General features: G+C 41.2%; 1 protein-coding gene and 1 long non-coding RNA gene across 29 annotated transcripts in view; one reads left to right on the forward strand and one right to left on the reverse strand.

Annotated features, from left to right (window-relative positions):
- rims1b (regulating synaptic membrane exocytosis 1b) overlaps positions 1-24,806 on the forward strand; it is a 172,185-nt gene that overhangs the window by 105,674 nt on the left and 41,705 nt on the right. For 23 of the 26 annotated variants that reach the window (XM_079684254.1, XM_079684255.1, XM_079684247.1 and 20 more), the window contains 10 exons: positions 7,296-7,336; positions 7,576-7,686; positions 7,945-8,044; positions 10,529-10,652; positions 11,114-11,160; positions 12,400-12,515; positions 13,919-14,049; positions 14,669-14,840; positions 21,729-21,882; positions 22,154-22,210. In XM_079684254.1, coding sequence (XP_079540380.1) covers positions 7,296-7,336; positions 7,576-7,686; positions 7,945-8,044; positions 10,529-10,652; positions 11,114-11,160; positions 12,400-12,515; positions 13,919-14,049; positions 14,669-14,840; positions 21,729-21,882; positions 22,154-22,210 — 1,053 coding nt within the window. Of the gene's footprint in view, positions 1-7,295; positions 7,337-7,575; positions 7,687-7,944; positions 8,045-9,203; positions 9,377-10,528; positions 10,653-11,113; positions 11,161-12,399; positions 12,516-13,918; positions 14,050-14,668; positions 14,841-21,728; positions 21,883-22,153; positions 22,211-24,806 lie in introns of those variants that run through there. The other 3 variants (XM_079684259.1, XM_079684241.1, XM_079684252.1) reach the window with 2 other exon arrangements.
- Positions 16,185-21,722, reverse strand: LOC307041216. 3 transcript variants are annotated; one of them, XR_013808712.1, is made up of 4 exons: positions 19,670-21,722; positions 18,713-19,567; positions 18,542-18,614; positions 16,185-18,192 (listed from the first exon to the last, which is right to left on the reverse strand). It is a non-coding gene; the product is annotated as an uncharacterized lncRNA (long non-coding RNA). The 3 variants fall into 3 exon arrangements; XR_013808713.1 differs by having other exon boundaries at positions 18,713-21,722; XR_013808714.1 differs by having other exon boundaries at positions 18,542-18,645; positions 18,713-21,722.

The following is a 24,806-nucleotide window of genomic DNA, read 5'->3' on the forward strand; positions in this document are numbered from 1 at the left end:
GACTAAAGATGAATCTGCACAAACATATTATGAATATTAATATTATTTATTTGTTCGCTCAAAATGGTTACAGTTTCAAAGGCTGAGCAAGATCGTTATTATAACATCAAAGGAATACTTTTTGCAAATCGCGGATCTCTCGGCGAAACAGTCCAAAACTGCTGACATTCTGTTTCTTTGTTTTTCTTCATGCAGGCCAAAGTCGGACCGCCGGAACTTGGTGAATATCACCTCATTTGCAGATGTGCCGATGAAAGTAAATAGGGCGAACATTGGACGATGCCGATGTCTGGCATCGTCTGTATCGGTGCATCCATAGTTTTTAACAATCCCCAAGGAATAAGCTGTTTGTTGCAGCAAAAGTGGCCAAACGGAGGTGCTAAAGCGTATGTGTAAGTTACGTGCCGTCATAGGGCCAGACGTACTCTTCAGCATGTGTTAACCACAGATCTGGTTTCAGGTGTCAAACCACAATCACAGTTTAAAAAAAGACACTGACTTAGAGACGAGGAAACCGGAAGTTATCCATCCATCCATCCATCCATCCATCTTCTCCCGCTTATCCGTGGTCGGGTCGCGGAGGTAGCAGTTCCAGCAGAGAGCCCCAAACTTTCTTTTCCCTGGCCACATCAACCAGCTCTGACTGGGGGATCCCAAGGCGCCCCCAGGCCAGAGAAGAGATATAATCCCTCCATCTGGTTCTAGGTCTACCCCTTGGTCTCTTCCCAGCTGGACGTGCCTGGAACACCTCCCTAGGGAGGCGCCCAGGTGGCATCCTAACTAGGTGCCCGAACCACCTCAACTGGCTCCTTTCGACGCGAAGGAGGAGCGGTTCAACTCCGAGTCCCTCCCGGATGACCGAACTTCTCACCTTATCCCTAAGGGAGACACCAGCCACCCTGCGGAGAAAACCCATCTCGGCCGCTTGTACCCGCGATCTCGTTCTTTCGGTCATGACCCATCCTTCATGACCATAGGTGAGGGTAGGAACGAAAATGGCCCGGTAGACAGAGAGCTTTGCCTTCTGGCTCAGCTCCCTTTTCGTCACAACGGTGCGGTAAAGAGACTGCAGTACCGCTCCCGCTGCTCTGATTCTCCGACCCATCTCACGCTCCATTGTTCCCTCACTCGAGAACAAGACCCCGAGATACTTGAACTCCTTCACTTGGGGTAAGGACTCATTCCCTACTTGGAGTGGACAGTCCATCGGTTTCCTGCTGAGAACCATGGCCTCAGATTTGGAGGTGCTGATCCTCATCCCAGCCGCTTCACACTCGGTTGCGAACCGATCCAGTGAGTGCTGAAGGTCGCAGACCGATGAAGCCATCAGAACCACATCATCTGCAAAAAGCAGTGGTGAAATCCTTAGTCCACCGAACTGCAGACCCCCTCCCCCACGACTACGCCTCGAAATCCGATCCATGTATATTACAAACAGGATTGGTGACAAAGCGCAGCCCTGGCGGAGGCCAACCCTCACCTGAAATGGGTCCGACTTACTGCCGAGGACCCGGACACAGCTCTCGCTTTGGGAGTACAGAGATTGGATGGCCCTGAGTAGAGACCCCCTCACCCCATACTCCCGCAGCACCTCCCACAGTGACTCCCTGGGAACCCGGTCATATGCCTTCTCCAAGTCTACAAAACACATGTAGACTGGATAAGCATACTCCCAGGCACCCTCCAGGATCCTTGCGAGAGTAAAAAGCTGATCCGTCGTTCCACGACCAGGACGGAATCCGCATTGTTCCTCCTCAATCTGAGGTTCGACAATCGGCCTGACCCTCCTTTCGAGTACCTTAGAGTAAACTTTCCCGGGGAGGCTGAGTAGTGTGATGCCTCGGTAATTGGCACACACCCTCTGATCCCCCTTTTTGAAAAGGGGAACCACCACTCCGGTCTGCCACTCCTTCGGTACTGTTTCCGACTTCCACGCAACGTTGATGAGACGTGTCAACCATGACAGTCCCTCAACACCCAGAGCCTTCAGCATTTCTGGGCGGATCTCATCCACCCCCGGGGCTTTGCCACTGTGAAGTTGTTTGACGACCTCAGTGACCTCCCCCCGGGAGATTGGTGTCGATCCCCCTTCATACTCCAGCTCTGCCTCTAACATAGAGGGCGGAGTTGTCGGGTTCAGGAGTTCCTCAAAGTGCTCCTTCCAACGCCCTAACACTCCATCAGTTGAGGTCAACAACGTCCCATCCTTACTGTACACAGCTTGGATGGTTCCCTGCTTCCCCCTCCTGAGGTGTCGGACAGTTTTCCAGAACAACTTTGGTGCCGCCCGAAAGTCTTTTTCCATGTCTTCTCCGAACTTCTCCCACACCCGCTGCTTTGCCTCGGCCACGGCTGAGGCTGCTGCCCTTCGGGCCTGTCGGTACCTTGCAACTGCCTCGGGAGTCCCCCGGGATAACAAATCCCTGAAGGCCTCCTTCTTCAGTCGGACGGCTTCCCTGACCACCGGTGTCCACCAGGAGGTTCGAGGGTTACCGCCCCTTGAGGCACCTAGGACCTTGAGACCACAGCTCCCCGCCGCGGCTTCGGCAATAGAGGCTTTGAACACCGACCACTCTGGTTCAATGTCCCCAACCTCCACAGGAATGCCCGAAAAGCTCCGCCGGAGGTGTGAGTTGAAGGCCTCCTGAACTTGGGCCTCCTCCAGACGTTCCCAGTTCACCCGAACTACACGTTTGGGCTTACCAGGTCTATCCAGAGGCTTCCCCCGCCACTCGACCCAACTCACCACCAGATGGTGATCAGTTGACAACTCCGCCCCTCTCTTTACCCGAGTGTCCAAAACATACGGCCTCAGGTCCGATGATACGATAACCAAATCGATCATGGACCTTCTGCCTAGGGTGCTCTGGTACCACGTACACTTATGAGCATCCTTATGTTCGAACATGGTGTTTGTTATGGCCAATCCATGACTAGCACAGAAGTCCAGTAACAAACCACCACTCCGGTTCAGATCAGGGGGGCCGTTCCTCCCAATCACTCCCCTCCAAGTGTCTCCATCATTGCCCACATGTGCGTTGAAGTCTCCCAGCAAGATTAAAGAGTCCCCTTCAGGAGCCCCATACAGGACTCTTTCCAGGGTCTCCAAGAAGGCCGTATACTCTGAACTGCTGTTGGGTGCATAAGCACACACAACAGTCAGAGTTTTCCCCCCCATAACCCGCAGGCGTAGGGAGGCAACCCTCTCGTCCACTGGGGTAGACTCCAACAACGAAGCACCCAACCGGGGACTTTTGAGTATCCCCACACCCGCCCGGCGCCTCACACCTTGAGCAACTCCGGAGAAGAATAGAGTCCAACCCCTATCCAGAAGTAAGGTTCCAGAGCCGACGCTGTGCGTAGAGGTGAGCCCAACCAGATCCAACTGGTAACGCTCCACCTCCCGCACAAGCTCCGACTCCTTCCCCCCCAGAGAGGTGACGTTCCACGTCCCCAAAGCCAGCTTCTGTCGCCCGGGTCTGGTCCGTCGAGACCCTCTGCCTTCACTGCCACCCTTCTGGCAGCGCACCCGACCCCATCGCTGTTTCCCGTAGGTGGTGGGCCCGCGGGACGGAGAAGCGGAGGTGTTGCCCACGTCGCCTTTTCGGGCTGTGCCCGGCCGGGCTCCGTGGCAAGCCCGGCCACCAGACGCTCGCCGACGAGTCCTCCTTCTGGGCCTGGCTCCAGAAGGGGACCCCGGGCTTCCTCCGGGCCGGGTATCCTCACTTCGTGTGTCGTCTTTCATGAGGTCTTTTGAACCAATCTTAGTCTGGCCCCTTGCCGGAAGTTATAAAATCCTAATTCATTACCGGGTTTTAGGACTCATTCCTGTACCACTCTATAGAAGGGTGACAGACCTCCAGGATGTATTCCATATTTTGGCCACTACCAAAATCAGAATTTGCTTTATTGACAAGGGCACTTCCTCTTTGTAGCTCTTCCGCGACTACAACGCTGCTCAGCTGCAGGGCTCTCAGTTTTGCCACTGGTGGCTGCCAGCTATATTGCACAAAAGCACTTAAGTACTTATACTACATATGCTGTATGTATTGACTGTGGATACATGTGAACAACAATTGTATCTATGGCTAAATATTTAATTTAACTAATTCCACCATTCAGCTATGTACATGGATATAACCTGATGTAGGATTGTCAGCCTGGTTTGTTTATAAGCCTGATTTTCAAAGTATCTTTATAGTTATAATTCGTTTTTATTAAAGGTCCCATGTCATGCTTTTCCGGTTATTACCCGTCCACTTGTGTGTTATGAAGGTTTTTCTGCATGTAAACGGTCTGCAGAGTCACAAACCCTCAAAGTACACCCTGTAGGGAGTAAAACTCTAACACAGAAAATACCTATCTGTGCTGCCCCAGAACGCTTCGTTGGAGATTTCTCTTTTTCCATTTTTTTCTTCCTGGTCACAGTGACGTAACGGCTCCACACTCGCTCAGCCTTATCTTTTCTCTCTGTGGATCTCCGTACACAGCCTGGCTGTGAGTGTGTGTTTGTGCTCAGGCTGGGTTCCGCTGTGTCTCACTGTCTCGCAGACCCCACGCAAGAACCAGGAAACCACACCAGTAATCCAGCTCACACTGTCCGCCCCTCGAGCCCCAAAGGGCGGAGCAGCGAGCCCCGCAACGTCCCGCCAACACGGCACCCAGACCCCACGCAGCATTCTCATCTGTTTGTCATTACTGGTGTCCTTTTCTGGTTGCTAACAAACGCCATTGTAAAACATAATCACTGATGTTCCGCTGTAACGGTGGTGGACTCATCAGAACAGAGTGGGCGAGCTGACCGATCAGAGAACAGCGGGCTCACAGGGAGGGGGGGCAGGAGCTCCAACAAGCCGTTTAGGATAGAGAGTGAATACACATACTATACAGAGATGCTGAATGAGAAACCAATGTGAGTTTGGAACATTGATACATTTCAATGTATTCTAGTAGACCTCAACAATGGAATTATGATCAGTAGAAATGGCCATGACATGGGACCTTTAAGTGAAACCAGTCCACTTTGTTTCCCACAAATGTATTCATATTTGCAATCCCAGAAAAAATTATAATAAACACAATAAATAAAAATAACCTATATGGTAAATGCTAGCTTTGTTGAGTTTATTCATTTTAGTGATGATGATACAAATAGCAATATGCAATATACAGTATATACCTCCAAGGAACGGATGCTTTCACGCAGCATCAGTTGGAAGAAAAGCAGCACATATTTTGTAATCTGCCCAGCATGCTCATTCTCCAAAACCAAAAGCCCTGACTCAGCATTTCAAACTGTGGAGTCAGCATTTATCCTCTCAACCGTGGACTTTCAGATTTCAAATTAGCAGCTCTGGAGCCATGTTTTCTCATACTAGTTCAGATTTGATCATTTAAAAATGTAAAATACAAAAAAGAAAAAATATTAACAATATGACAAAGAAAAAGGAAAACAGTGCAGTAAATCATACATTTACTGTATGTGCACTATATCAGAATTTAGAAGTGGAAGAGCTGTGCAGTTTTAAAGATGTAGCATTATACAGAAAAAGGAAAAATATACTGAATCATTTTTACAGTATGGTGTACAAGTAATGGTTCACAAGATGTGCGTATTGGAACACAAAGTGTCTATAGGAGGTTTGAAGAGGGTGTGACAGGGAGGGTTTGGTTCTCCTGCTTTTTATCGGCGTGAGGTTTTGATCCTAACGGAGCGCAGCCTTCGTGCCAGGTGAAAAACTTTTAGTAACCTTGAATAGGAAGTTCTTCAGAGTGTTTTAAATCCCAGGCTGATGTCATCTACTGTTGTTTTAGTCCTGTGGTGGAAGAGTGGCCATAAATCTCACAGGCTTCTTTGGTCTGTTCCACTTGAGCCCACCATCTGTCCGTGTTAATGAGAGTGGGGATACTCTCTCAGTCACTGGTGTCTTTGTCCACCGCCAGGCTCTGGCATGAGTTATGGACAGGCACAAAAGCAGTGAATCAGTAGATTTTTTAATAAAAGTTTATTCTTACTTTAATGCAATTTGTATGTTTTTTTCATAGTAGCATGTTTGTTTTTTGTGTCTTTTTACTCCATTTAACATTATGTACGAAAGAGTATGGCATTTTAAGGAGGTATAATAGGGATGCAACATATATATATTTCTGTATCACTCAAGGATATTTTTGGTAGGTTAAAAGAGTGTAGAGGTAGACACATCCACTTTTAAATGTAGATATGATTTATATATTTGTATTAGTGCTTTATTTGATGTGAACATAAAGTGATATTGCAAATCATTTCCTTTATTATTTTTAAATAGTTTGTTGTTCTTGAGCAATATACTTCAAGCAGTAAAAAAGCAGAGTTGTTTACGTATTAATATCTGTTTATTTATCTTTTAACAACCGAGTAACCTTGTGGAATTGGTATAATATGTAAGTAAACACAAAGCCCAAGGATTTCTTCTTTAGCAGATATATGCAAGGGGCTCCATACATAACATTATTGGATTTTATAAAGATATTTTTTGACTTATTTTAAGTGTATTTTCCTATTTGCATATTCCACCAAGATTTGAAAAAAGTAAAAATACAATAACTGAAGACAAAAATGAAAATGGACAAAACGTCTCTCAGCGTTTAATGTTAGCTTCAGTTAGCAGTTAGCGTTACTTTAGTGACACATATTCTGCACATAAACTGTAAACTCTAAATCACAAGAACAAGAAGTAGAGCACATCAAAAAGTATTTTATCAATCAAATATGACTGAAATAGTTGGCTTAGGGTTGGTTAAGTCCTACTTCCCATTGGAAGTTGCACCGCTCACCAAGTTCAAGAAGTGCAAGAAGCAAGAAGCTGTTATTTCAAGGTTTAATTGGTGCATAAATTAAAAACTATATTTGTCAAGGTGGTGCTGGTTAAATGGTTGCTGCCAAGTGGACTACATTTTTAGCCATCCCTATACTATGTTTAAGGAAATGACCAGGTTAGGGAAGAGGTTTATCCTTGATTGTTGAGTGTGATGGCTACTGGTACAAAGGATTGTCCAAGACACTTTGACGAAGGGATGAGTCCTTGGCTGAATTTGCTCCTCGTCCCCACTAGCTCTGCATGGATGGAGTGGGAGGGGTTTTCCATGATGCGTCCATCTTTCTCTTTCCGCTCCACCACTTTCTTCAGATTATCAAATTTAAGTCCAACTACAGAGCTAGCCTTCTTCCAAACTTGGTCATCCTGTCGTCATCATTACCCCAAACTGTGTCAATATCTTTCAGGCCAAATAACGCCTCCTTCTCTTTCTCTGTGCAGGTGACTGGGACTGTCATTCTCTAGATCCTACAGTGTGGCATGTAAGTGTCAGCAAAAACATTACAAATTCTGAACATAAATAAACTGCCTCAGTCCTGATTTCTTACTGTTACTCATGTACAGAACCAAACAAATACACTTATTCCTAAATGCATTGATACAAATGAAATCCAAACAATACAAAATCAACCAATGACTTAAAACATTTGCTTTCCTCATCTCTCTTCTCCTTATGTCTTTCCCTATCCCATTTCACAATGCCTCATAACGTTTCCTGTAGCATCCAGTTACATGGCAGCCATCCAAAGAGGGTGACCACCTAATCGGACGCATCACGCTGAGCAAGAGATCGGCAATGCCCCGTGAGGCTGGCTCCCTCCTCGGCCTGAAAGTAAGCATACAATTGATCACATTCACACCTGAATGTTGCTTGTAAATACCTTATTTGTGTTTGTTAGTGCTAGATTACTTATAATTGGAAAAAGTAACATTTGAAAATCTGTTAGCTGTATGTCGTGCTTGGCAAGACAAATTAAAAAGGTAAAGAGTTTTCCATGAAACAAATGTGTATGTTAAGCAATTACTGAATCCTGCAGATAACTGGAGACATAAACTAATATTCTTAATATGCATTCTCCTTTCTCCCAAGGTGGTAGGAGGGAAGATGACAGAGATGGGGAGACTTGGGGCCTTCATCACCAAAGTCAAGAAAGGCAGCCTTGCAGATGTTGTTGGACACCTACGAGCGGGTGCGAACATATTGTTTTTATGCAGCTGCTTCTGTACCTTATGTAGGGTATCAAGTCAAGGTTATATAATTCATATTTATCCAGGAGTGGACACCAACAATTGTTAATTGTCAACAGACACACAGTCTGTGGGTTGACATTGTTAGCCATTGCTGAGAACCCCTATCTTACTCAGAATCGTGATTAGAATTATGTTGTAGCCTAAAGTACAGAGTGCAAAGGTTACAGGACAACCCATTGCTGTGAGTTTTGACACTTCTTGAAGCCATCACCACATATCAGAGATGCTCACAAGCCCTTTTTTTCAAGTCCAAGTCAAGTTTCAAGTCTTAAAACTAGTATCAAAGTCAAGTATCAAGTCTTTGAGGGTCAATGCCAAGACGAGTCTCAAGTCTTTGAGTTACATTCAAAATCAACTCTTCAGTCTTTGAGGTAGACTTTAGGTCAAGGATCAAGCTTTTGAGCTACAGTCCAAGTCAAGCCTTTGAGTTAGGTTACAAGTCAGGTTTTTTAGTATTTTAGCTTGAGTCCAAGTCAAGTGTTAAGTCTTGCAGGGTCATGTCCTAGTGAAGTCTCAGGGTTTTGAGCTAGAGTCCAAGTCTAGTCTCAAGTATTTTAGTGGCAAGTCAAAATCCGCTTTCAAGTCTTCAAGTCAAGCCTCAAGTACTTAAGCTTGATTTCAGGTCAAGTCTCTGTGCTTTTATCTGCAGTCCAAGTCAATCGCTAAAATATTTGAGCTATATTCCACGTCAAGTCTGAAGCTAAAATGTAATCCAAGTCAGGAAGTCTAAAACTAAAGTCCATATTAAGTTTCAAGTCTTTGAGCAGTAAGCCAAAATCTACTCTTAAGTCTTTCAGCTAGATTCAAAGTCAAGTTCAAAGTCTTTACACTTGAGTCCAAGTCAATTATTGAGTCTTGAAGCTACAGTCCAAGAAAAGTCTAAAGTCTTTGAGGGTCAGGTCCAAATCAGGTCTCAGTTCTTTGAGCTAGCGTCCAAGTCAAGTTGCAGGTATTTTAAAGGGGACCTATCATGCAAAATGCACTTTTGTACGTATTTTATACATGAATATGTGTCCCCGGTGTTCCAGGGAACTCACAAAGTGTCAGAAAACACAACCCTCTCTATTTTCCTCCAAACCCAAATCTCTAAAAAAGGGGCTGCAACGGATCTGATACAGACTGATCCAGATTTGAACACTGTCCTGACGTCAAGACGGTGGCGCTGCGGCTATTGGTCAATTCTCCACCTATCAGGGGAATGAGAGGTTGGGCCACGGCCGGCCATTGCTGCTCGAAAGCGCTGGAGACGCTGTAGTCTACATGCCAGGCCTGTAAGTGGCGCTGTAGTCTGCCACAAAAGCAGCGAAGAAGACTTCCCTTGCATGGTTGCCATGGTTGCCCTTCTGTTTATTCTCCACTGTGGCTCTTTTTCTCCCTCCCCGAGGCAAGCGTTTGCGCCTCCTGCTTTAAAACAAATGAATAATGACTCTATATAATCATATGTAGCCTAAGGGATAATGTGCAGCGATGCAGTCATTATGGGGAAAAGAACACCGACAGGCTGATCAGGAGCCCGACGCGAAGCGGAGGGATCTAGATCGGCATGAAGGCACATTATGCAATGTGCAATGTGCACATTATCCCGCTTATTACATGGCCACATTCTCAACAAAGTAACGACATGACTCCCAATATTAATTGAAATGCTTTTATGGATTTAGAAAATGATTTTATTGATTTAAAAAGTAGTTGTATGTATTGATTTAAATTGACATGCATCCGCTAAGAAAAATAGTCAGTTGTTACTGTTTTAACTAACGTAGCAACGGCAGGAACTGCTTCCATAGTGTGTTTGAGGAGCTTTTTGATTACAGATTTGAAAACATCGTTGCTTGCTTTAAAAGTAGCACAATTCATTATGTCAAACCTTGGAAAGTATCTAGATATCCCTAACCTAATGCCAAAGTAACTGGCAACTCCCCTCTCCTGCAGGGGGGCATGGTCAGTTGCAGCTCAGAGAATCAGCCCCCTGGAAAAACAGGGCTGGAAAGAGCAAATAGAGCGAAATGAGGCATGACTAAAATGCAGGATCTGTTCGGTATTTTGAAAATACTTTATATAGGTTTGGCCCTACGATATCCAGTCCAAGTAAAGTTCCAAGTATTGGAACTGCAGTTCAAGTCAAGTCTTTGAGCTAGAGACCTCTTACAGGACTTTCTGCGACTCTTCAACCAAACTTGAATCCCCATCTGTGTTACTTATGTATAGACCCATGAACAAAATACATTTCACAGTGTCTTGTATGTATCTTTTTAAATTAACTAATTATGTCATCCTAAAATCAAAAGTGAGACTAATTTCAATCCCATTTGCCTTTAAGTTATACAATTCTCTGTTATGACATGGATTTATCCAGTGAAATGTGATGCTAAATGAGCCTTATGCTGAATCATCATTCTGTATGTTGGCCATCTTGGTTCCAGGTGACGAGGTGTTGCAGTGGAATGGAAAGTCGTTGCCGGGAGCAACAAAGAAAGAAGTGTACAACATTATCCTTGAATCCAAGGCTGAACCTCAAGTGGAAATAGTTGTTTCAAGGCCTATAGGGTAAGATTATCATCACAACATGTAATAACTATCATTAAAGTACTTGAGTGACTGCAATAACAGACACTTTTAAAAATGTTTCTTCCTTTATCTCAAAGCTCTATCAACCAAATTATGTCCAAAAACTTATTGAGAAAAGTGTATAGAGCCTATCAGTAAGTAGTGTTGGGTGGAGCCCTATGTTGGAGCCCCTTTCCTTCATGCTTTCCCTGACATCTTGAAATCAGAAAGATAAATCACTTTTTCAACATATCATACCCAAATTACCCAGAGTGTTTAACATGTAAATGTCTATTTGCTCGACTGCTCGCCCTTCTTCTACCATTGTGTTCCTTAAATCTTACCCATTCATTTTCCAAAGATGAATGTAAAGTCCTAACTGTGTTTTTCCATTGCAATTATGTCTATTCTGTGTATTTGAAATTGAAGAATTCACTGGGTCTTTTATTCACTTTTTGCAGCGACATCCCAAGAATCCCAGAGTCCTCCCACCCTCCTCTAGAATCTAGTAAGTGTTAATATGAGCTGTATGATCTTTAATGACATAAAATAAAACGATAGTTTGTATGTAACTACGGTTCTATTAATTCGTAACTATGAATTCTGGATGATGGCCAGAGGCAGTGCTTAACACTGGATGTTATCCATCTCGTGCATGCGCAGGTCAAGTATTAAAATCAACAAAGTCACATGTGACCTGGGGTGACGTAGGGCAGCCCCGCCCATATCAGCCCAGGTCACTGTCAGAAATGTCCCAATGGTAAGTTCTCGCCAAGATTCCGATTGACAGAGAACTCCGGCGGTCATCCAGAATTAATAGAACCATAGTTACATACGTAACTATGGTTCTATTTAATTGTTACTGACTGCCAGAGGCAGTGCTTAACACTTTGATAAAAAATATGTGTTAGGCCAAAGTGCCACCCCTGTTCCACCTGTGTACCAGCCTATGCACGTTTCACTCGCTGACAAGGCGTGAAGCTCACTCACACGCTTGGCTGATGCCATCGCTAAATTAAAAGCGGCCTTTGCCGAAAGCCATTTAAGCTCTGCCTGCTCCAGAGGTTCAAATGGTGGGGAAAGGAGGGCTTCCAGGACCAAGTCCCGTCTCCGGGGCAGGCACCATGGATCTCCTTCCAGTAGCCTGTACATCGCTGGAAACCAGAGTCTCCCTGTCCAGTTTGGGGCACCCAACAGAAGCATGTGGTTGCCTCGGTGAACCCTGTGTAGAGTTGCCCCTATCAGCGGAAATGGTGGAAATGCATAAAGGAGCCAATCTGGCCATGGAAACATGTCCCAATGGACTGGTTGTCTCCATCAGTGAGAACCAAAGAGGGAGATAAAAGGTTACTTCTGAGCGAAAGCACTCACCAGAAAATAAGCTCCCCAGATTCATACTAGAGTCTGGAACTTAACTGTAATCAAAAAATTACCCTAACCCTAACCTACTGGGGCTTTACCATGGCGGGGCTCTTCGGTATAATAGTTCTCTCAACTATTACTCTATATAGGCGGGGCTGGCTATGTGACTTTTTTGATATTAAATACATGACCTGCGCATGCGTGAGATGGATACAATCCCGTGTTAAGCATAGGCAGTAAGAATGAAATTGAACCTTATTTTTCGAGTAAAAAAAAGGAAAAACGTTTTAATTATGGGTTGAGAAACAGGCCAAATTTGACCGTTGGACGACAACAAGGTTGTGCTTTCTCTGTGATTTCTAACAACAACTGTCATCTATAACAGCAGGCTCCAGTTCCTTTGAGTCGCAAAAGATGGACCGACCCTCTATATCGGTGATGTCCCCGACCAGCCCTGGGACCCTCAGAGACCTTCCTGTAGTACTGCCTGGACAGCTCTCTGTGAGTATCTGAAAGGGCAGCAGGGATGGGAGGAGTTACTTTAAAAATGTATTCCATTACAATTTAGGGCTGCAACAAACGACTAATTTGATAATCGATTAATCTGTAGATTATTTCTACGATGAATCGATTCATTGGATAAAAAACTTTCCATTATTTTATTCAGAAAACTGCATTTCCAAATTGACAACATCAACAACCCAAATGTAGTCTATAAAACATATGCAAAAGCTATATAACAGCTTGTTTTGAACACAAAATATATCTCTTTAGGTTGCTCGAACAAAAACAATATTTTTCAAATTATCAACAATGATAACTAACCCAACTGTTTTAAAAAGAAAATGCTTTAATGGAGCTGAGCTGTAATAAATAATAATACATTATACAACATTTTATATTATAATTATAATAAAATTGTAAATCACAAACAAAAAGTGTTAACAGGCTTTGCTACAACAAATAAATGAAATGAACAATAGATTGTCTCTGCAGTTACAGTTTCTTACACACACATAAATACAGCCTATTTTCTGCAAATGTGCCAACAATAAATTGGCATAGTTTAAATAAGTTAAAATAAGCCAAGTTAGTCGTTAGTTTGTTTAGTATTTGGCCGTTTAATAACCCGGATAATATGCAGCGAGCAGGTCATTATTGGAAGAAAAAAACTCCGACAGTATGATCACAGAGACTGACGCGAAACGGAGGGATCTTTGTCGGGTGTTTTTTAGACACTTTTTACTGTTGTTTAAAGTGAAGTGCTCCCACGCTGTTGAAGATTTTAGTCGGACCGTGCTTCTCTAGGCCTCCGCCATTTTTGGAATGTTTTTTTTTCTTCGAGTGAAGTAGCCACTCCGCAAACAGAAAGTAACAACATAGACCCAACGAATCGACGACTGAATTCGTTGTCAACTAATTTGGTCATCGATTTTAATCGATTAAGTCCATTAGTTGTTGCACACCTATTACAATTACTAGTTACCTGAAAACTATGTAGCCAGTAACATAATCTCCAAATCAACATATAAACCTGATTACTTTCTCTAACCTTTGGATTATCTCAATATAAAATGCAATGCAAAGTATTCAAAGAGAAAAGAGAAATACCAATATGAGTTTTTTTTTACTTAAATGTATTATGTAAGACAACATAACAATGTGTCTCTATGAAAGAATACACCACGATATTACATTTTAATCCTCCTAGCAATTTCTAAACGTTTAGTAACTGTACTCTGATTACATCTTGTTTTTATTTAACTGTAACGGAATCTAAGTACTTTTTTATTTGTATCCAGCCAACTTTATCCCAAGCCTTAATATGAAGTATGGGTTTCATGCGTTTGCATACTTGCTGTATATGTACAGGATAGAGGCTTACGGTCTTCACACGTTTACAGGTTAAGCTGTGGTACGACAAAGTGGGCCATCAATTGATCGTCAACGTCCTTCAAGCCATAGACCTGCCAACCCGACCAGACGGACGACCTCGGAACCCCTATGTCAAGATGTACTTCCTGCCTGATAGGAGGTAGGTACTTTATATTCATTGTCTTTAATGTGAGGGTCCATCTCCCATGTGCAGTCCACCAGTTATTACTAGTTATTACTTATTACTCATTGTTAAGGTTTGCGATTAATTTGAACTTTACTATGTTCAAAAAAAACGCTAATTGATTAAATTACTTTTTATTATAATTATTATTACTTTTGACCCCAACTGCCTCTTGTAATTCTAGCATTGATTTTTACCATGAAATGGAAGGCAGTGAAAAATGCAAAGCAAAATGAAAATTGTCAGACTTCATGCCAATAACTCAATAATCATGATATAATAAACAAAAGAGAAATGTCTGATTTCTCTTCTTCCAGTTTGTCATGAATTTCTTTAATATAACACCACACTTTAAAACAAGTTAATATTAGTATTAAAAAATGATTATTATTTTGATTAACGCAATTACATTTTTTAATTGATGGAGACCACTAGTAATTACCCAAATGTCATACGAGTATCATAAAAGACATAAGGAATATTATCAGAGGAACCTCTATCTTGTCATTCAATCATGTTATTTTAAAGAAGTCCTGTCTTTGTTCAGAAACATGCTTATCCCTATTCATTGAAATTCTACACGCCTTTGTTACAGTGATAAGAGTAAACGACGGACTAAAACAGTGAAGAAGAATGCTGAGCCCAAGTGGAACCAGACCTTCTTGTATTCCCACGTTCACCGGCGGGACTTCAGAGAACGCATGCTGGAGATCACGGTCTGGGACCAGCCCAGGGTCCAGGAGGAGGAGAGTGAATTCTTAGGAGAGGTGGGACACATAACAGCATACTATTTCACTGTTTCTGTTAAATGACATGTATTCCTTATAACAATGCTCATAAATGTGTTTTCTTGGATTAAACATTAAACAGGATGTACAATTTGCTAAAGCCTTGACCCTGCTACTAATGGTATCACGCAATTAAGTGTTCATTGTCAGGTAATAAGATTCAAAGGTATTGGTTAGAAGGGGCCTGTCTTGTTCAGAACAGCATTATCATATTCACATGTTTGCCTACCAATGTGACTACAGGAAGTCTGTGACCTGTAGTAGGAGTATTTATTATAAATGGAGCTAAGAAGGGATTTTAGTGACAGTTAGGGTTAGGGGATGAAAATCATTAAAATCAGCTTAGGATAGGTGGGAAGGAAGGGGCTTTTGTGTCCCATCATGTGAAACCAAGTGAAATTATTTTCACGAACAAAGCTACATAAGAAAGGTTACGTTGTGTACGTAAAAAGCAAACACTGCCAATACGTGGTTATGACACACCGGCAGATGTTATTTATTTGGGTCTGCTCTGGTGAAACTACACTTTTCCATGGATGGGCTTAACCCTCCGCCTCCGGTATCATTCGATTGGACTACGCAAATTAGTCATTCGAGACAAAAATGTCCACTGCAAAAGACTTTGATAAAAACATTATATTAACAGGTTTTTTTCACAACTTTTTTGGGTTCAATCTTTAAAGCAACTTCCGCCCTAATAGAAAATACCAAACATGTAATCATTTTCAGGATATTAAACCTTTAAATGCTATTTTGAATACATGAAACCGCAGTTTTTTTTCATGATGAAAACAGAGAAAATGAGTTATTTTCCAAAAAATACATATCTGATGACTGGCTCTTTTTTTTTATAACAGTCTTGGATATGTCAAAGATTAGCAGCAAAATTGATTTTTTTGCTTTATTAGTTTTTCTACAAAATCAGATTGAACAAAAAAGTTACATATTAGTCATTCGGCACAAAAATGTCCACTTCCAAAAACTGCTCTAAAATGACAACAGATTAATATTTTTTAAAACTTTTTGGGGTTAAATCTTTCAATCAACTTCAGTCCTGATCAAAAATACCAAATGTTAAATTATGTTCAGGATTTTAACCCTTGAACTGCCTGTTTGAAAACATGAATTTGCGTTTTGTATGAAATACATGCACAAAAAGGCAGTTATTTTCCATATAATAAATGTTGGGGGGGGTCGGCTTTTTTTTTTTTTATCACAGTCAAAGATTAGCAGCAAAATTGATTTTTTTGCATTATTAGTTTTTGCACAAAATCAGATTGAACAAAAAAGTTACATATTAGTCACTCGGGACAAAAATGTCCACTTCCAAAAATACCAAATGTTAAATTATGTTCAGGATTTTAACCCTTGAACTGCCGGTTTGAAAACATGAATTTGCGTTTTGTATGAAAAACATGCAAAAAAAGGCAGTTATTTTCCATATAATGAATGTTGGGGGGGGTCGGCTTTTTTTTTTTTTCACAGTCTTGGATATGTCAAAGATTAGCAACAACATTTATTTTTGGTGGATTATTAGTTTTTGCACAGAATCAGATTAAACAAAAAACTCACATTAGCCACTCGTGTCCCACACTGAAAAAAAAGGCCGTTTGATTAACATGATTTTAATATGGAAACCGGTTACAAACATTAAAAACATGTGTACTCAAAACTATTCCATTATGTTAAAGACACACAACTATGTTATGTCAAAGAAACATGAAATTGTTATGTTCATTTGAATATTTCCTTTAATATAGGTATATTCATTTACCCTATGTTTAACCAACATGACTTTTTTATGTTCATTTTAGGCTTTTAATATGCTCAGTATATTTAACTTGTACCTGTTAAAGCAACATGATTTCTTTATTGAAGCTTCACTGTAAAAAGTCTGTTGGACTTAAGTAATAAAAAACATGGAGATCGGTTGCACATATTAAAATCATGTGTACTCAAAACTATTCCATTATGTTAGAGACACACAACTATGTTATGTCAAAGAAACATGAAATTGTTATGTTAATGTGAATATTTCCTTTAATATTAGGTATATTCATTTACCCTATGTTTAACCAACATGAGTTTTAATGTTCACTTTAGGCTTTTAATATACTCAGTCTATTTCATTTGTACCTGTTAAAGCCACATTAATGTTTTGTTTAAACTACATGCTATAGTTTTCTGTTTAATCTACCTAGTGCTCAAGGGGTACATAAAAATTATTTATTTCATGTGAATAAAGGCATGTCGTACATTCTTCTACAGGATCCATCCTAGTCTCTTATATCTACAGCATTTATCATAACATTTTAAAACAAATAGTCAATAAAGACAAACACATTTCTTTGAACAACATTCATGTATTTTTCTCAAAAAATAAAACAATATTAACAACCACCACAAATCCAGGTGAGCTTTTGGTTTTTCCATCATGCAGCCCCAGGAGAATTAACAAATACATTGAAAATAAAGAAATAGAAGAAATTGAAAATGTTTGTGATGCATGTACATATACATTATTGTGTTAGAACACAGCAAGGAAGCTTAAAGGAAACTATTCTCCCGACCAAAATAAAGGTTTATTGTGCCAAATGGCAAAGAAAGGCTTATTCATAGTAAACAATTAACAGAAAATGTCAACGCCTAACCGAAAATCCATTATTTAAATAGTAACCTGCTAATATGAAAGGGCACTTTAATACAAAAAAGCAATGGCATTACTTTGGGAAAATACATGGAAGTATAATAATGGCCTGGTTTCTCACCACATATGCACTAAAGAAAGTATTACAAATAAAAACAAGAACTGACATTTTGAAGTTAGTACATTAGTACAATTAGTGCAATTAGTACATTCTGAAACACATGACAAGTGGTACATTCTGAAAACATGACCCCAGGAAAAACCCACATTTCTGAAACATGCAAATCAAGCAAAAAGCATGAGCAAAGGAAGTGCAAGACAGTTGTATCGATGAAAGTCCAGTATGAATGCTGTAAAAGTGCACAATGGTCCATGGCAACAGCTCACTCAAATAGTTTGTTTTTAAACGCTTGGGCTTTCTTGGAGAGCATGTTGCCGTCTAGCTCCATTAACATTTGCTGGAGCACTTCGAACGTGCACTTCAGTTTAGGGGGGTCGTTCAGGTTCATAGCATACATTATTCCAAACAGCATGGTGGCAGCTAATGCAATGTTGTCCGCATCAGTTAGTACCTGTTGGCCTTCCAGGACAATCTGTCCTCTGGTCTCATGGTGAAATTGTGTTTGACGACATAAAGTCCCACTGTCCCTGAATGGACCGCAGAATGACGTCTTCATCTTCTGCCTGCAGAGCGCACCGTCACAAAAGGAACAGAGTGAGATCTAACAAATCAATACATATATATACCCATTACTAAGTCCCTGTGTTTAACAAGTACATTTGGTCAGATTTCAGTACTTTTAAGCCACCTTGTTATCTGATATACTCCTGTCTGACCTGATAAAAAATGTTTCAATTCCTGTATCCGTTTTTAAATTAAAAGCCCTCTAGCTTTTCAGTGTAGTCTATTAAACAAAAAACAGGGATGTTCACATACTTTAGGGTTTAGGCTATATACTATGTGGTGTTTCAATAAATACATATTTTAACGCCCAACAAAAAAATCAAAAGGTCAAATATTACTTCTACTGACCACAAACTCTCTCATTGAGGCACACACACAGCCCCTTGAGAAGACAATCCCGGCCTAAATCGACATCATCAACCTAAGTGAAGGGGAATAAGAAAAGAAAGAACCTATTTTGCTCAATGAAATGTGTACACTATTGACTCGATGTATAATTTCCTTAAAATGAATTCTTACTTGAGTCATGTTTGACATAATACAGTTCAGACGCTGGCCTATTTGTCCTCCTCTCTTCTCAAAAAACTTCAGAAGTTTGTCAGATAGCACATCCAGCTGAGAGAGAAATCTTGATTGGAGGGGCAGGGTTGTTATGCGCTTAAACTCCGCATTTATCAAAAAAAACAAAATATCACAGTCATAAAAATCATGAAATCATTTCATTTTATAATGATGTTATGATTGTAGTTGTGTGCTTGCCACAAAACGATGCAGAGAAACTAGTCCATGCATTTGCTACTTCAAGGCTAGCTTATTGTAACTCTTTATTATCAGGGTGTACCAAAAACTCAGTTAAGTTGCTTCAGCTGATTCAAAATGTATTGACCAGAGCACGGAAAAGGGACCACATTACTCCTGTTTTGGCTCTATAGTGAGAATAACTTTTTATATCAAGTACGAACAACCAGGTTAGACTACATTACATTTAATTTAGTTTACGTTTTTTTCCAAAGCGACTTAAAATAAGTATTACTGTAATATAAGACTACATGAGAAACACCCTTATAGCCATTTCAACAAAGAAAACATTATCACTTTTGTGAAGGAGGCTTTATCACAGAATGTTTGGCTTTAGAATAACTTTTGCCTAATAAATCAGAAAATGTGTATATCCTTGCAATGTTTGCAGTAGGTAAATGTTATGAATACATATTCAGAAATTGTCAGACTAATACCAGTTTTCAATTAGTTAAAGATCAAGTTTAAGTTAGTCAAGTAAATCACACAAAGCATTTGAATACTCACCATATACTACAGAGCCTTTGGAACAATGTTCAAAGGAAGGCTGAGGTCAATCTTCTCCACACCAATTACCTATCACAGAAAAACATATTTGAAATTATGTCATTATTCACACACAAATAAAACAAAAATGTTCTGCTCCTTAAAGGCGACATTTACCATTTAATTATGTACCTTTAGGTTAATATGAACCGACTTCGGCCGAGATGGGCGCCTCCAGTGTAAAAACCTACAGTAGCCTATACTAATGCAATGAGTACAACTTTGTACGGAGCCATATACATCAGCGTTGCGAGCTCATTTCCATTGATTTCAATGGAGATGTGCACTGCAGCAGCGCCCAGCGCTCGTCATGTGACGAGGAACAACCAATCACAACCGAGAAACATCTCAACTTCCGTAAACACAAGTGTACGGCAAATATGGAAGATAAGTTATTTTCACAGCGGGTGGATCGTCACCCTTACTTGATCTGTCCGGCATGTCCCCCATATTCAACACAATCATTAATATCCTCCACTTTCCAGTATCAAGTGCCGCTTTCACACCCCCACACACAATATTGTGTCCCTGTTTTGATCTGTGTGTATTTACGGTATTTACATGAACACAGAGCGGATCAAAGCAGAGACATAAACACCGTCTTTTAGGGAAAACACTGCGGTTCCACAGACAATATTGTATCTTTAACCATCAACACCTTAAATGGGTAAAGATGGTCGCTTAACGTTAGGTAGGCCTACAACCTGCATCAACGCCCTTAAAAGTCGGCACAAGAGTAGACATGCAGAGCCGGACCGACGCAGTAAAGTACTTCACCGCCTGACAGCAGACATGAAACAATCATTTAAAACAAGACGTAGCCTATAGACATGCAAACATGCCGCAAGCTCATCCATCAGATATGACTCCCCCCTCCCCACTGAGCTCGGTTTAATGTGCATAACTTTGAGCAATGTTCATAGTTTTAAATATTGTAAATCAAGCAACTGTCGGACTTACGCTCTACACATACTCACAGTATTAAAAAACACGCTAAACACAAGTCAATCAATATAAACTCACCTTATGATTCTCATGGCTTTATCCTAGCTAACACCAGTGAATGACAATGTTTACAAATTGACAGCTGTATTTACGTTCCTCGTTGTAACGGCAAATGTGAACTCTGCTTTTTGCAAACAATGCGTCTTGTGATAACCTGTAACTATGACGAACATTTGATGACATTAAATAACTTGAAATAACTTTTACCTTGTAGAGATGTTCTTAGGACAGAACCTGCTTATAAATAAATGTTTCAATTTTTTCTGCTTTACATCTTGTCCATTAAAGTGCAATATTGTTCAGGTTCAATTACGAAACTATTAAAGTACGGGTTTGAGTCCGACCATATTAATTTGTGAATAAAATATTTGTAAGTAATAATTAGAAGAGTAAACGGATGCGGAGCAAGCTGATGACGTATGTGCTCAGTGGGCGGAGTTACAGAGACAAACATAACTTTTTTCTTATTTCTTAACATGACTGAGACTTATAGAACGTACACCCCTCAAGATTAACATAGTTCTGATTGATTCATGTTTCGACGACAAACATGAATAAATTATGTTTCATATATTAAATGCATATTTGCAAATTGAACAACCCCACTTTCCCCTTTTTTCAGTGCATCCACTCCCATTATAACCACATCTTTTGATCTCTCCGCCATACCGGTATAAAATCATGCATTTTGTAATGTCAGGGTTTTATATTGGAGGAAAATAGTTCAATTTGTCCTTTTTATTCTATATCACCAGATGTGACATTTTACCATTGAATTACATACTTTTCATTTCTTGTTTTCTTTGCCTGTTGTATAATGGGGCCCTTACAGCCATTGGAATACATGTATGAAACTAATATGATGTAGGTGTGTTGGTATGGATGTGGAAGAGTGGTATCAGCTGAGAAATGTGTGTGTTTGTGTGTGTCTGGATGTACAGTGTGTGTGTATATAATACAATATACAGTAGATTTGGTTTACAGCAAGTCGCAGTTTTCGCCTCATATCTTTCTTTCTTTCTGTCTCTATTTTCTCTCACTCCCTCATTCCCAAACTCATACACACTCGTACATATTAAAGCTCCTTAAACCTTGTGTGTGTGTGAGTGATTGTGTGTGAGAATGAGACAGGACTAAGTGTGCTCTCATGGCGTTTTGTTTTTCATTTGTGCCTCTCTGTCCTCAGATCCTGATAGAGTTGGAGACAGCTCTGCTAGACGATATCCCTCATTGGTACAAACTCCAATCACATGACATGTCCTCGATACCTCTGCCCCAGCCTTCCCCGTACCTCCCGCGCAGACACGTCCACGGAGACAGCCCCAGCAAGAAACTACAGAGTATGTCTGGTTATGTATTTAACATGCTTTGTCTGTATTAATATATATGTATGATTTAATCCCTGTTTTGTGAACCTGCAGTGTGTGTGAGTGTGATCTTGCTAACCTTTACTTTACTGAGCTTCCTCTTTTATGTCTCTCAGAACCTTACATTATCTAATATATGTGTGTGTGTGTGTGTGTGTGTGTGTGTGTGTGTGTGTGTGTGTGTGTGTGTGTGTGTGTGTGTGTGTGTGTGTGTGTGTGTGTGTGTGTGTGTGTATGTGCGCAGGGTCTCATCGCATCATTGATACAGAGTTTGATGATGGTTTGATGGTAGTGACTAAAGGTGGGTGGGGGGCATGGTTTCCGAGCATTTCCGAGTAGTTGTCCAGCACTGGGTGAGAGCATCTTCTCTGCATCCTCACTCGGTCTCTTTCTCAAAGCCTCCTTTTGGCTCCACTTGAAGAAAAAATGCACCCAAATTAAAGTAATTAATATTTGCTGTGTCAGCAGAACTTTTGCAATTCATCATATTGCTACCATGCTGCAGATGTTGAGTTGCAGTGTTGTAGTGTACTGCAGTTACAGAGTACTTCACTGAGGCTGCAGAGAACACTTTCTCCTCTTCTGCTGGGCCGTAGAACCACTGACGCACTGAGTGCATGTTAGACTGTAGAGCTACTGTTCCTCACTGCCATTCCACTCAGTCTCTTGCCATTCTCCTGCATGCTTCTAGTCCTGCCCGGACCGCACTGAAAGGACACTGAACAGTAGAAGCTGAATTTGTGTTAGTTTGGCAAATAGAATAACTACAACTGCTTTGTTGTTTGACTATTTCTGCTGTGACATTCATTTGCTATCAGATGAATGTGGACCTAAATAATACAGTTAATACTTTTGTATGGTTCATGTTGGCTTTTCAAAGTTCTAGATTACAGAGATTCTCTAAATTACACAGACGTTAAAGAATAACCTATTTATTTGAACGTCAATATGTCATTTTTTATTCTTAAGCTGCCCATCTCCCCCCTCAGTCACAAATCAACTGCCTACACAAAATGAAAACCTGGAAAACCACCAACCTACTCAAACTAAACAGTGATAAAACTGAGCTCATGGTTGTGGCCCCCAAAGCACTGCTCAGGAAGGTTGGAGATCTGCTCCTTAACATCGACGGATCCATCATCTCCCCATCCCCTCAGGTCCGCAACCTTGGCGTTGTATTGGATTCAACCCTTTCATTTCAGAACCACATCAAGTCAGTAACAAAATCAGCCTTCTTCCACCTCAGAAACATATCCAGACTCCGGCCATCACTCTCCGACTCTGTTGCAGAGAAGCTCATTCACTGTTTCATTACCTCCCGCCTGGACTATTGCAACAGACTCCTGTCCGGGGTTCCCAGCAAAACCCTGGACAGGCTCCAGTACATCCAGAACTCAGCTGCCAGGGTTCTCACACCTCGCACCAAGCCCTGGCAGCACATCACCCCAGCTCTCTTCAAACTCCACTGGCTCCCGGTCAAGTCCCACATCACCTACAAACTCCTCCTCCTCACCTCCAAGCCCCTCCGTGCCCTCTCCCCTCAGTACCTCACAGATCTCCTCCACCCATACATCCCGTCCCGCACCCTTCGATCCTCAGACTCTGGCCTGCTCTCCCTTCCCCATGCACGCCTCCGCACCTTCGGGGACCGTGCCTTCAATGTCGCTCTCCCCCCCCCCCCCCCCCTCTGGAATATGAAGGTAGATATGGTGTAAAAGGCGAGAGCGTGCAAAACCTGATGTGAGCGCTTGCAGAAAAAAAATCTGAGCTTGTGTGCATACATTTACACTTGTATAAAATAGCCACGTAACTGTGAACCAAATGTACACTTGTATAAAATATCCACGTAACTGTGAACTAAATTTGAAGTCACAGAAGAAAAAAAAAAGTTTTGTAGCTGGTAGAAAAAAAATGAACTTAGTGATGAAATGTTCACTTGCAGAAAAATACATATTTTTAAAATATATTTTCCATTGCAACTACAACTTGGTTATTACAACCTCTCAAATCAGTCATTACAACTTGACGAATCTGCTCTGTGGCAGTATAAATCGACGAATCTGCGGTCTTGACTTTTGCTACACTTCTTGCGATAAATGTGTCGCAAAAGTAATTTTCACCTGTAGATGTGGGCAAGCATGGATAATTTACAAAGGCTTAAAAAAACAGCAGGAGCCCAAGACAATTATAAAACTTGTCATTATTTCAGTACAGTTCAATTGGTTTTATTTTCATAAACGGTTATCAACCGTTAGTGCCAAAGCAGTAGGCTATAATATATTAATTACTGCTGTAGACTACAACCACTACTTGTTTAGCTAGCATAAACTCAACAAAGTTAACGTTAGCTGGCTAACTGACGTTATTTTGCCACTAAACTGCACGATATAAAACGGTGATCCTCAATCACAATAATAATATTCAAAGTAATACTGGGCAAGTAATGGGCAAAACTTACCGTTTATTGACACGCCATGTCAGCGGACTGGTAGCGACACGAACCGTTAGCCCCGCAGTCTCCAGTCACCCGAGCCTCGTCGTTCTGATAGCTCCGCCCCTTCGCTCCAACCCCCTCCCTCCCCCCATATCTACAGGTGAAAATTACTTTTGCGACACATTTATCGCATAAAGTGTAGCAAAAGTCAAGACCGCAGATTCGTCGATTTATACTGCCACAGAGCAGATTCCTCAAGTTGTAATGACTGATTTGAGAGGTTGTAATAACCAAGTTGCAGTTGTAATGGAAAATATATTTAAAAAAAATATTTTTCTGCTAGAGGACATTTCATCACTAAATTCATTTTTTTTCTAGAAGCTACACAACTTTTTTTCTTCTTCTGTGACTTCAAATTTGGTTCACAGTTACGTGGATATTTTATACAAGTGTAAATCTATGC

Source organism: Notothenia rossii (assembly GCF_949606895.1).
Source record: "Notothenia rossii genome assembly, chromosome: 1".
Lineage (NCBI taxonomy): Eukaryota > Metazoa > Chordata > Actinopteri > Perciformes > Nototheniidae > Notothenia > Notothenia rossii.